The sequence below is a fragment of the Cygnus atratus genome, chromosome 19, assembly GCF_013377495.2.
Source record: "Cygnus atratus isolate AKBS03 ecotype Queensland, Australia chromosome 19, CAtr_DNAZoo_HiC_assembly, whole genome shotgun sequence".
NCBI classification, from domain to species: domain Eukaryota; kingdom Metazoa; phylum Chordata; class Aves; order Anseriformes; family Anatidae; genus Cygnus; species Cygnus atratus.
In genome coordinates, this window is record NC_066380.1 from 2,061,934 (window position 1) to 2,072,960 (window position 11,027).

General features: G+C 36.1%; 1 protein-coding gene across 3 annotated transcripts in view; it reads left to right on the top strand.

Moving 5' to 3' along the window:
• RC3H2 (ring finger and CCCH-type domains 2) overlaps positions 1-11,003 on the top strand; it is a 29,673-nt gene extending 18,670 nt beyond the window's left edge. Inside the window, exons 14-21 of one of the 3 annotated variants that reach the window (XM_035555468.2) lie at positions 504-659; positions 1,610-1,823; positions 2,033-2,117; positions 2,648-2,729; positions 3,107-3,241; positions 3,782-3,889; positions 4,927-5,075; positions 5,688-11,003. In XM_035555468.2, the coding sequence (XP_035411361.1) occupies positions 504-659; positions 1,610-1,823; positions 2,033-2,117; positions 2,648-2,729; positions 3,107-3,241; positions 3,782-3,889; positions 4,927-5,075; positions 5,688-5,886 (1,128 nt within the window). In that variant the 3' untranslated portion in view covers positions 5,887-11,003. The remainder of the gene's footprint in view (positions 1-503; positions 660-1,609; positions 1,824-2,032; positions 2,118-2,647; positions 2,730-3,106; positions 3,242-3,781; positions 3,890-4,926; positions 5,076-5,687) is intronic. The other 2 variants (XM_035555470.2, XM_035555469.2) reach the window with 2 other exon arrangements.
• Positions 11,004-11,027: the final 24 nt, after the last annotated feature.

Consider the following 11,027-nt stretch of genomic DNA (forward strand, 5'->3'; position numbering starts at 1 on the left):
ACACTTGAGGCGTTGTACTGTAATTATTCAGAATAGGTCTTGTAAGGTAGATATACCTGAAGTCCTTCATGGGTGTATTCAAGGTATATCAGGATTTAGGTCTTCATCCAGGTTGGAGTGTTCTGAGTCGTACTTCTATCTGCCACTGGCTTCTACAGTAAAGAAAAATGCATGGCTTCCTCTGAATTAACTTACTGTAGGTAATCACATGAAGAAACCCGCTACTAATATAGTGACACTGATTTCAGCCTCTTATCTTGGCAGGTCAGACAGTTACTTGTACTGGGAAAGCCTACCCTTCTTGGACAGCTGTCAGCTGCACTGGTTTAAAATTTGATTGTTGAATGGGTTATGCTGTCCCTGAGTCAAGTCTTGAACATGGATATACCTCCTTGGTTGACTTTTGAGATAATATGATTAAATAGCAGTAAATGTCTTTTCTTATTTTAAGACTGAATTCCCTGTTTTTCTTATTTATTACTTATTTATTCCCTTTTCCGTAGTTCTCAGAGAGTGTCAGTGATTTGAGTGGAACTAAATTTGAGGAAGACCATCTCTCTCACTATTCACCGTGGTCTTGTGGCACTATTGGCTCTTGTATAAATGCTATCGACTCAGAGCCCAAGGATGTGATTGCCAATTCAAATGCCGTGTTAATGGTAGGGGTTTTCTGCATGTTATCTCATTAGTGTAATGATACTTACATGCTGAAGTGTCTTCTGTTTGATTAAACAAGCCTTTTTTTTCTTTTATTGATAGCTTCTATTCTTAGTATTTTAGTTTGAAGTAGCTTGGCCCATTTGAAATTGTTTGGAGTACCTCTTCCCGGTTTTGTAAACAAACTGCGTGTTTATGTAGGTGTTTATGACAGGATGTAGTGCCAGGAATAAAATTCTCAGACATCTGAAACAACCATGTTAATAACACATCTCTATAAATCAAATTTGTATTCAACATGTTTTGAGTAGAAGGTCTGTAAATTGATAGGATTCACTGATTTTTTTTAAATGCATTCTCTAATTATCAGAGTGATGGGATAAAAATTTTGACTTTTCAATCCTGTCTCTTTTATCAACTTTTTATCATCTGACTTCCATGAGTGGGGGAAAAAAATGAAGTACTTCAGGAAACAAAAAAAGAAATGTAGTATGAATCATGGCACACAGCTTACTTTTGGAGGGCTGAGAGCTTATGCTTTTTAGAGAAGAGCTTACGCTTTTTAGAGCATTTCTGTTATACGGTATAGCAGGTTACCTTTATGTCCTATGTAGGACATAGAACCAAATATCATAATTTCTCAAGTCTTTTTAATACTTCCTCCTAGTACAGGGAATGGTACTGAAGGAACTTAAAACAATAGTGGAACATTTTCTGCCTGGAAATACTAGCTTGGAAAAAAATATACTTCTAATGCTGGCAATAGCTTTCTGATGGTCAGTTTGCTGTTGAAAGGCAATAGTGAAATCATCGTGGTCCATCTTGGCTCTCTAGTGGAACTGTTTTTCATCACTGTATTCAGCAACAGTAGTCAGAAAGTCATTCGCCAACCGAGTCATATGAATGACCTCAAACAAGTCTGTGTATCTCTTTCTGTTCCTTAAATATATAGGATTTGGACAGCGGGGATGTTAAAAGGAGAGTGCATTTATTTGAAACTCAGAGAAGGGCAAAGGAAGAAGATCCTATAATCCCATTTAGCGATGGACCGATCATTTCCAAGTGGGGTGCAATCTCCAGGTCATCCCGTACAGGTTATCACACAACAGATCCTATTCAGGCCACTGCTTCCCAAGGAAGTGCAACTAAGCCCATCAGTGTATCAGGTACAAGTACAGGCTTCCTATTGACAACGTAGCATATATCACGAGCATTTCTTCTTGTTTATATTTATTACAGCAATGAAGATGTAAAGAACTAAAATACCTGTATGTCCTACTTTTTAAGAACATATATATATATATATATATATATATAAATATATATATATATATAAAAAGATAAGGTAACGCAAACATATTTTAAATTGTTATAGATTATGTCCCTTATGTCAATGCTGTTGACTCGAGATGGAGTTCGTATGGCTCAGATTCCACTTCATCAGCACGTTACGCAGAACGGTATGGACTTGTCCTTGGTATACTCAGTTAAAAGTGTTTTCTATAGCTGGCTAATGTTTAATATCCCTGAATGTAATTTAAAAAAATAATTACTAATAGACCTTCTTAATTTTTAAAGCAACAGATTTTTTCTATCCATCATAAAGCCTTTGAAAAACTAAGTTAAAACTTGTGTAGTCTTTAATACTAAATACAGGTAATAATACAAGATTACTAGCAGTGTTACTCTTGAGACACCTAATCAAAGAATTAGTCAGGTACTGCCAAGCTATCCAAAATCTACGTCCAAATCTGATCTTGACTAATTCAAGTTTTCTTGCCACTTCTTACCAATAAGGATGTTTGCTTCATATGATGCTTTGGGGTACTGTTAAAATACCCCTTTCCTCCCTTGCCATGAAGATGAAGAGCTTGTTACCTTAGTCATGTAGTTTGTCCAAAAACCTGAGATTTATACTGTTTTTTTTTTTTTGTCCTTTGATTTAGAAAACTTGCTTTTAATTCCCAGTTTTACCTTCTTTCTCTTAAAGGGACAGATTCATAGTTACAGATCTGTCTGGTCACAGAAAGCATTCCAGCACTGGAGATTTATTAAGTATTGAATTACAGCAGGTAAGATCAGATATACCATGTGCTTTAAAAAAAAATATATTTTTACCAATTTATTCTTAGTATAACCTACAGAAAACAGTGCAATTAGCAAGATAATCAGTGAGTTTCCTAGACATGAGTACCACGACGCTTCCTGGGGTGCATAAGGACAGCTAGTATGAGCTGTTCCATTGACATCAATAAGACCGTTTTTGGGATGAAGTAGTGGACTTGGTAAATGTCAGCAGGTGCAGAGCAAAATAGATGTTGGACATCAAAGGAACACACAATTATCCATCTGGAGTGAGAGCTGTTCTTTTTGTAAGCTGATTTTATATTGCTGTTTGACAACGTGTTCTAATTGTACTTGTAGGTAACCGGTATGTTTCTTTTTGTAGGCCAAAAGTAACTCATTATTACTTCAGAGAGAGGCAAATGCACTAGCCATGCAGCAGAAGTGGAATTCTCTAGATGAAGGCAGTCGCCTTACCTTAAATCTTTTAAGCAAGGAAATTGATTTGAGGAATGGTGAGGTAAAGCAAGGGGTAATTGGGATTAAACAAATCTTTGTGGTTTTTTTTGTGTATATATATACATACGCACACACGAACACCCTCTCAAATCTAATGCTCCCAAACATTTATAATTCGTTCTGTGCAAGTTAAGTTGCTATTGTTATTACACCCAGTTATTTCCCAAGATCAAGTAGGTACACCTGCTGTGCTGTTGCTCCAGTCATCCACTTACAAAGTGGGAAGAATGTGTCCACTGATTTTCATGTGATCCTTTCTCTTTGTTCTACTTGTGCATGTTAAAAATCTAAAACTTCTGTCAATGGACTACAGAAATTTCAACTCGGTATTCATTGTCTATATCAGTGCTTTGTGAATAGTTTATGCTGTGTGTTCTGTCTTGCCTATACCTGAAGTTTTGTGTTTAACTAGCTCTTTTGTATCATAGAAATGTTGTGTCCTAAAAATGCACCTTCTGTTTTCACTTTAGTATTTGAGTGTTGTGTGAAGCAAGTGAAAAGCCAACTTGATATTTACAGAAAGTATTTTATTCTTTTCTAGACTGATTATACTGAAGACTGTGCAGATGCAAAGCCAGATCGAGACATTGAATTGGAGCTGTCAGCCCTAGATACAGATGAACCCGATGGGCAGGGTGAACAAATAGAAGTAAGTTAACAATCTGTGTCTAAAAAGGTCGCTGGGTCCTTTCATTAATTATTCAAAAAAAATTAACAATTTTTTGTACACTAGTAGATTATGTTGATAGCAAAGCCTTTTGTCTTACTCTTTGTACTGATATCAAGCATTTGTCTTACTTTAACACTAGGGATCTCATACTTCTCATTCAGATACGTGGCTGTTAATAATACCCAAGTTAAAAGCCAGCTCACTGTTTTCTGTGGTAGCTTTCAGCTTTTTACTCTTTACCTTTTGATAGCATTAGTCATGCGGGGAATCTATTCCTTTCCACTTCCTTTCCAGCATTGAAGCTATAATTTAAGAACGTTTTACATTGAAGATCACATTTAAATGTGATCTTTAATTTTTTAAGATCACATTTTATTTTTTTTCATCTTTAATTTTTTTTTCCTTTTTGATACTGTTTGTTTGAAAAGGACTGAAGAATTTGGAAGCTATTTTCCTTCCTTCTTACACAAATAATTGTGTAAGGACAAACAATTGTGTGTCCCTTGTGAATTCTAATAAACAGAATGTGGTGCCTAGACTGCTGGGATTAGCTGTAATTTCAAACAAGTGATCAGCATGTAATCTAGATATGATTTTATGATCTCTTCTGTAATCTGCCTCTTGTGTCAGCTTTATAGCTGGAAAATGATGGAGATGGTCAAAGCACTCCTGAAATGCCTGATGAGGAGGTCATACCTGCAGCTAGGGAGCTTCTTGAAAAAGTTCTGTTTGAATTTCAGTCCTCTTAGGAATTCACAGTTTATATCACATTACTTCTATAAAAAACAAACAGGATAAAAAAGCTATGTTAAAGGTATCTGATGAAGTGATAGGCAAAAATGAAACACGAGCGCTTCTATATTAAAATGTGATAGACGTACCAATAGTCTGAAATAAGAATCAAAAGTCACATGAAGACACTCCAGTTTCCAGCAGCTTAATGTAGTGGAACATAATAGTAGAATTCGAAGTTGTTAGCAACAGTGTTGATGGACATTTCTCCTTTTCTCCTGTAGGAGATTCTGGATATACAGCTAGGTATTAGTTCTCAAGATGATCAGCTGCTCAATGGAACAACTGTAGAGAACGGGCATCCACTAAAGCAGCACCAGAAAGAATCTATGGAACAGAAGAGACAAAGTTTAGGTGAAGACCTTGTGATTCTGTGAGTGTTAGACAAAACAGCAGTGTCTGCCAGTATTAGACAAACAGCAGCATCAAAGTAGATGAAGTATGGTTGTTTAAGGATGAACTACATACCTTCTCAGACTTGGGGTAGACATCTGCATTGTGTATACATGGTGAAGTGAGAAGAACCTGTTAAGAAATCAAGTTAGGTCACAAATGTGAAAGTCACAGGATGGTACCATTGTTTGTATGCATTGTTGTTATCATATATGCTGAAACGTGTCACAGCTGTTAAAAATACCTTTCACATGTTCAGTAAGCAAAAAATGCAGAAGTATTTTTATAGTTGCCAGAAATTTTGAAAAATTTCAAAAGGTTAAGTTTCAGACTGTTTGCACAAATCTCCATAGAGAGGTAGTTTTTAAAGTACACTATTTTAGGTTTACATGTTCTTTAGTTTTTAATGTATAATGCAGCCCTTGAAAATGAGGCAGACTGCATTTAACATCTTGAGCGTACCCTTCCCTAGTAAGATGTTATTCCTGTTGCTAAAATTGAGTTTGTCAGTATTTATTTAATGCACAGAAATTCAGTTCCGGATACTTGTGCATGTACTTGTTTAATATTTGTAACTTATTTTTCTCCTCAGGGAGGAGCAGAAAACAATCCTGCCCGTAACTTCTTGCTTCAGTCAGCCGATCACAACATCTGTTAGCAATGCAAGCTGCCTGCCCATCAGCACATCAGTCAGTGTTGGCAGCCTCATTTTGAAAACTGCTCACATTATGTCTGAGGATAAAAATGACTTTTTAAAGCCTGTTGCAAATGGCAGGATGGTTAACAGCTGAAAGGCATTCATCTTTCCAGCTTGTGACCACACCATGGAAGCATTTACACTAGCTTTTTATATATATAATATATATTATATAATGTATATTTTTTTTAAAAAAAATAATATTGGGGTCATGCATTTCCTGTGGACTCTTTGATACTTCAAGCCCCTCTCGCATTAGCATTCTGAAGAAAAAAAACTTACTTTACTAGGGTAAGGCGTTCACTTTCCACAAATGAATGGAATTTGGACATTGTTTTACTTAAGCTTAAAGCAGCTTTTTATGAGTTTGTAGCAATCCGGTGCGGTATCTGAGCCATTCTTGTTTAAAATGGCTTCTGTAGAAAACTAACAACTCAGTTATTTAAACTAGCAGGATCCTACAATGATACATCTAGTGAAAGGAAGACTAACTTATTCGTCTCTATTTTGTTTCATGAGAGAAGAACTTGTGTCTTGTTGCAGCTGCTTTTTCCTTAGTTGTGGAACTTTGCATGGAGTATTGTTTCCTGTTTGAAGACTGAGAGGTGGGGATTTGGACTTGAGACTTTTTACAGGGTTAACACACCATTAGCTTTGCACTGCTGCGTTGTTTGCAGGTCTGTGGTGCAGTGCTTTGCTGCAGCTTTTTGTTTCCATCCCCCCACCTAATCTCTGCTTTAGTACTGTAGATACACATACACAGGCTACTTGTCCAAGTAAAGTCACCAGAAGTAAACCAAGTGCCTAAGTCCTCCAGCTAATGTACTAGGTATTGATCTCCCCAAGTTATACATGAAACAATTTTCAACCATTTTGAGAGGTTATGCACTAATGTAACAGCATTTTTTTTTTTTATTAATAGTTCTCAACTTGCAGATTATAGAATCCAGATGACTTGGCAAAAAGTATCAGGTGCTCTTGGCTTTCCTTTGAAAACCCTGTATGTAGTGTTTGCACTGACTAACAAGATGGTATTGCTGTTTTTGTACTGTTTTGTTTTTAATTTAAACTAAATATTGGGAATTTAAGGCAGTTATTACCTTTTGTTTAATGTTGTTAATCATTATTTTGTATTCAGGTTTAATTTTTGCTTATTCAGTGGCAACTTATTTTCAAAGACCTTGAAAATACAATAATATAGCATTATCTGACCTTCAGAGTACGGAACAGTGTATGAATTTATGCCCTGTTAAGATGTGACTGAGAATCATGTTAGACATGTCAACTGAAAAGAGTTTTTCATAAATACACACAAACTAGAGCCCTGGGCATATTTTTTTTAAGAAGCTTAAAAATTGACTTTTTTTCGGAAAAGAAAGCAGGACTCTCCCTCCTGATAATTACTATCTTGTTTGTCCTCTTACTTTTCTTTGTGACAAGTTTTGCTTTTTTTTTTTTTTTATGTTTTATTAACTTCTGTGAAGTTGTTTACTCTGAAAATTGTACTGGAATATTTTAAGCCAAGCTGATCTTTCACCAGGTGTACTGCATGTAAGGGCTTTTCCTGCTAGCAAAATGCTTAAAGAGGATCATGTTACTGGTCGTCTGAGTTGTTATTTTACAAAATCACAGCTATGTGGTCGGGTAAGATTTTGATAACTGTTTTGTGCACGTTTCTGGGGGGTGGGGGTTGGCATTTCCCTGAGGGTTACTGATTAGACTAAGTAAATATTGGTGTTTGATATCTCTCCTAACGAACCTGTCCATGAAATAATTATGTTGTAAATATACCTGAAAATCCAAGGGTTAGTTTTGATATTCTGGTGTCAGTATGGAAGATCTTACACATCTATTTAATACTCAAATGTTAAGGAATGTATGTAGAAAAACAGTCAAGTAGTCTTCTAGTGTCCTCTGGCTGTTGCTGTACCTTCCTATAGCCAGTGCCACCTCATAGCTAGGATTAGATTGATGCTTTGTTTCACTTGCAACTCAAAGTGAATGGATACAAGAACCAGACCACCTTTGTCACCTTAACTTATTTCCTATTGATGTTAAATTTAACTTAGAATGTTAGACATAAATATGATTGTTGTATATTTTATACCAAGACCATTCTGTAAATATGAATTTATATTACTTTTGAAATGCTTCTGAGATACTATTATTTGCTGTACAATGTAATTCCAAAACAGATATGCAAACAAGTATGTCTCTTTCATGGATATTTAAACAGTGAGATCTTCCATGTTGAAGGTGATGTAATTTTTTTAAAAGATTTTTAAATTTTAAATTGCTATTTTGTTACAAAAATAGAGAAAATATAAAGGTTTGAGAAGTCCTTATTTGCCCTCAGGGAAAGAGCCCTCTGTGCACCAGAACTCCACAGAACATCTTCAGCATGATCTGAGGGTGAATATATACTACATAAATTGATTGTGTATTTACCTTAACTTTTTAATTTTAAAATTGCAATTTTAAAAACTTGGTTGTGCTCTGCTGGAGGGGGATTGGGATAAGCTGCTTACACACATTTGCCTGTTTGTCCAGTGAAGTTACATAAGCCTAACATATTCCTGCCAACCATATTGGCATATTTAAGAACAAATGTATCTATATACTCTTGTCTGCAGCAGGAGGTCCCATGATAATAGTATTTCTCTAGGATGACCGTACACTTCATATGGAAAGTTGGTTCTTAACTGAGGCTAGTTATTTTCTCAAATTTTTAATATAGAGAATGAAAGGCAAAAAATTACTTGGGGGTTTAAATAGCATGTCAGCTTTTGTCTTGCAGTTTTAACACTGACTGTGATTTTTGCCATGAAACTATGCCCTCCAGTGCCCTGACAAGTAGAAGCTACAGGTGGGAACCTAGTTCTGGCTTTCTTCTTTGGTGGAGTTTCATCCCTTGACCCTATATAAACAAGTATGTATTCATTTGTCTAGTTGCAAATCAGGTGCCTTTGGGCTACGGAAGGGCTTATTTTCTGACACTGAGATATAGTGACTAATCTTCGTGCATTAATAGCAGTGATTCCCATTTAGGTTTTGGCCTTTGCTGTCAGAAAAAAAAAAAAAAAAAAAAAAGAAAAAAGGCCCATAGCAGATTGGGGAAAAGAGATTGGCTCTTTTGCTTTGCTTGGACAAGCATTTTTTATTATTTTTGTTTTTGTTTGTTTTTCCCCACCCCTGCTAGGGGTACAGCAGGGATTTCACATGCAAGAGATACAGGAGTTATTAGTATCTAAGTTAATTGTGTTGCCTCACTACCTGGATTCATTCCTTGTTTTGCCTCATTTCCCACATAGGTCTTAATAGAGACTAATGCTTGTGCTGGGAGAATGCTTGTGTGAAAAGTAGTTATCTGTACATTCTTAACATATAATTATAGCAGAGTGATCGCCCTGCTACTGATACTTTGTTCCTGTAAACAGGTGACAAGAAATGAATCTTAGTGTTTATGCAGATTTTGCATTGTAGAATGTATACTAGACCCTTCAAAGGAAAGGTTAGACTCTTTGCAAAGCAAACTGGCGTTGGTTCTTGGTAGTCTAGTACAGGGACGCTAAAGTTTGACACTTGATTTCAAAAAAGAAAGATTGTATACAGCTGATTATGTTAAATAAGCTCTTCATTGCTCATTGTATAAGTCTAATTTGGGAGGTTTTAGTGCTTTGGTAACATGATTGAGATTTTAATTTATCCTGTACTCAAGAGCTGAATGCTGTTCTTGTATAATAGTGTACTAGGCTGGATGAGGTACAAAATAATACACAGTGGTCATAAACAGCTGAGGAAAGAACACTTAAAAATAACTATCTAAACTCAGAATAGTTCCAAACATGTTTTTTGTTTGCTTTCTTAAAGCACAAGTTGTCAAGTTGTAACTGTTGCTGTACATAAACACTGTATGCCAGCAGCTCCTTGATCATATTTGTGAACAGATTTTTCATTATTATTAGACTTACTAAAGGAAGATGCTGAATTTGAGAGTGTAACAAAATGAGAAACGATTGACTTATAGTATGTAAAAGTCCATTCTTTATGTTGTAGCTTAATCCCTTTTGTTAGGAAATTCCCTCTAATTGAGGGACCTCTTCTGCAAGCAGAACACAAATGTGCTTTTTAAATGACCCAATTTTCCAGTATAAATGAACAGCTAAAATTGGCAGTAGTCGTCACTGTATCTCTTTGCTTGCAAGGGAGCACAACGAGGGAAAAGAAGTGGCAATGATGGGATAAAAACAAATGTGAATATTCCAAATTCCCTGTATCGAACCGTAGCGCTACACCCCGTTATTTGAGGAGTAGGTTTGTGGAAGCTTTTAATCAGTCAAGAGGTTGCTGTAAAAGCTGAAATAAAACAGAGCCTGCATTCACTACTGCCAAAAGCCAGGGTCATTTGCACATAGCCCATCAATTTATCCAGAGTAGATCTCAGTTAATCCAAGGCATGGAAATGCATGCATTTTCTTAGCTGGGCAAACAAGTACATTATACGGTAGTTGTGATACAACACACGTGGCTTTTATTTGTACTGCACATACCCACTGTACAGCCACTCAGAAGTATTGTGGTTAGCTTGCAGCATCTGCTGTCCGCATTTATACTGTTTACTGCGTATTCTTTTCCCTGGAAGTTTTAAGGAAATTTTTTTTCTTGTTGCATTGATTACATTTTATAAATTTGCTTAGCTGGAAAGTTTGGGAAAAGAGGCCTGTTTGTCAATTGTACAACCGATTGTGAAGCTCTAGTGTGAATATTTTTACGTCTGTATTAGACATTTTCTTTGCAAATCTATTGTTCGATTGAAATGTAAATGAAATAAAAGATGGTGTACACCCATCATGTATAAAGCAGGCACCATCGCTACGATGGATTTAATGCTCATTTTTATGGCGCATTCTCAGCTTCTATTTAAAACTATAATTTAAAATCTGTAAAATGAAATGGGGTTATATGGGGGAGTAAATTCTATTCCGTTTATTTCGGTTTTATTCCCGACTTGTACTGTTTCCCTTTGTGTTAGAAGTAGGGCAGGGCCCGGCGGGGCGCTCTGTGCGTGTTTGCTGTAGCACTGAAGTGAAGAGGTTTTAGCTTTGGCTGGTCACAGAGTAGAGCATCATGGTTTTCAGTGTTTGAGAGAATCGATGGAAGAAGTTTGCAGTATTGACATGTATTTGCATGCACAAATAAAAATTATTTGTCCACCTTCACCGCCTCCGTGCCTCA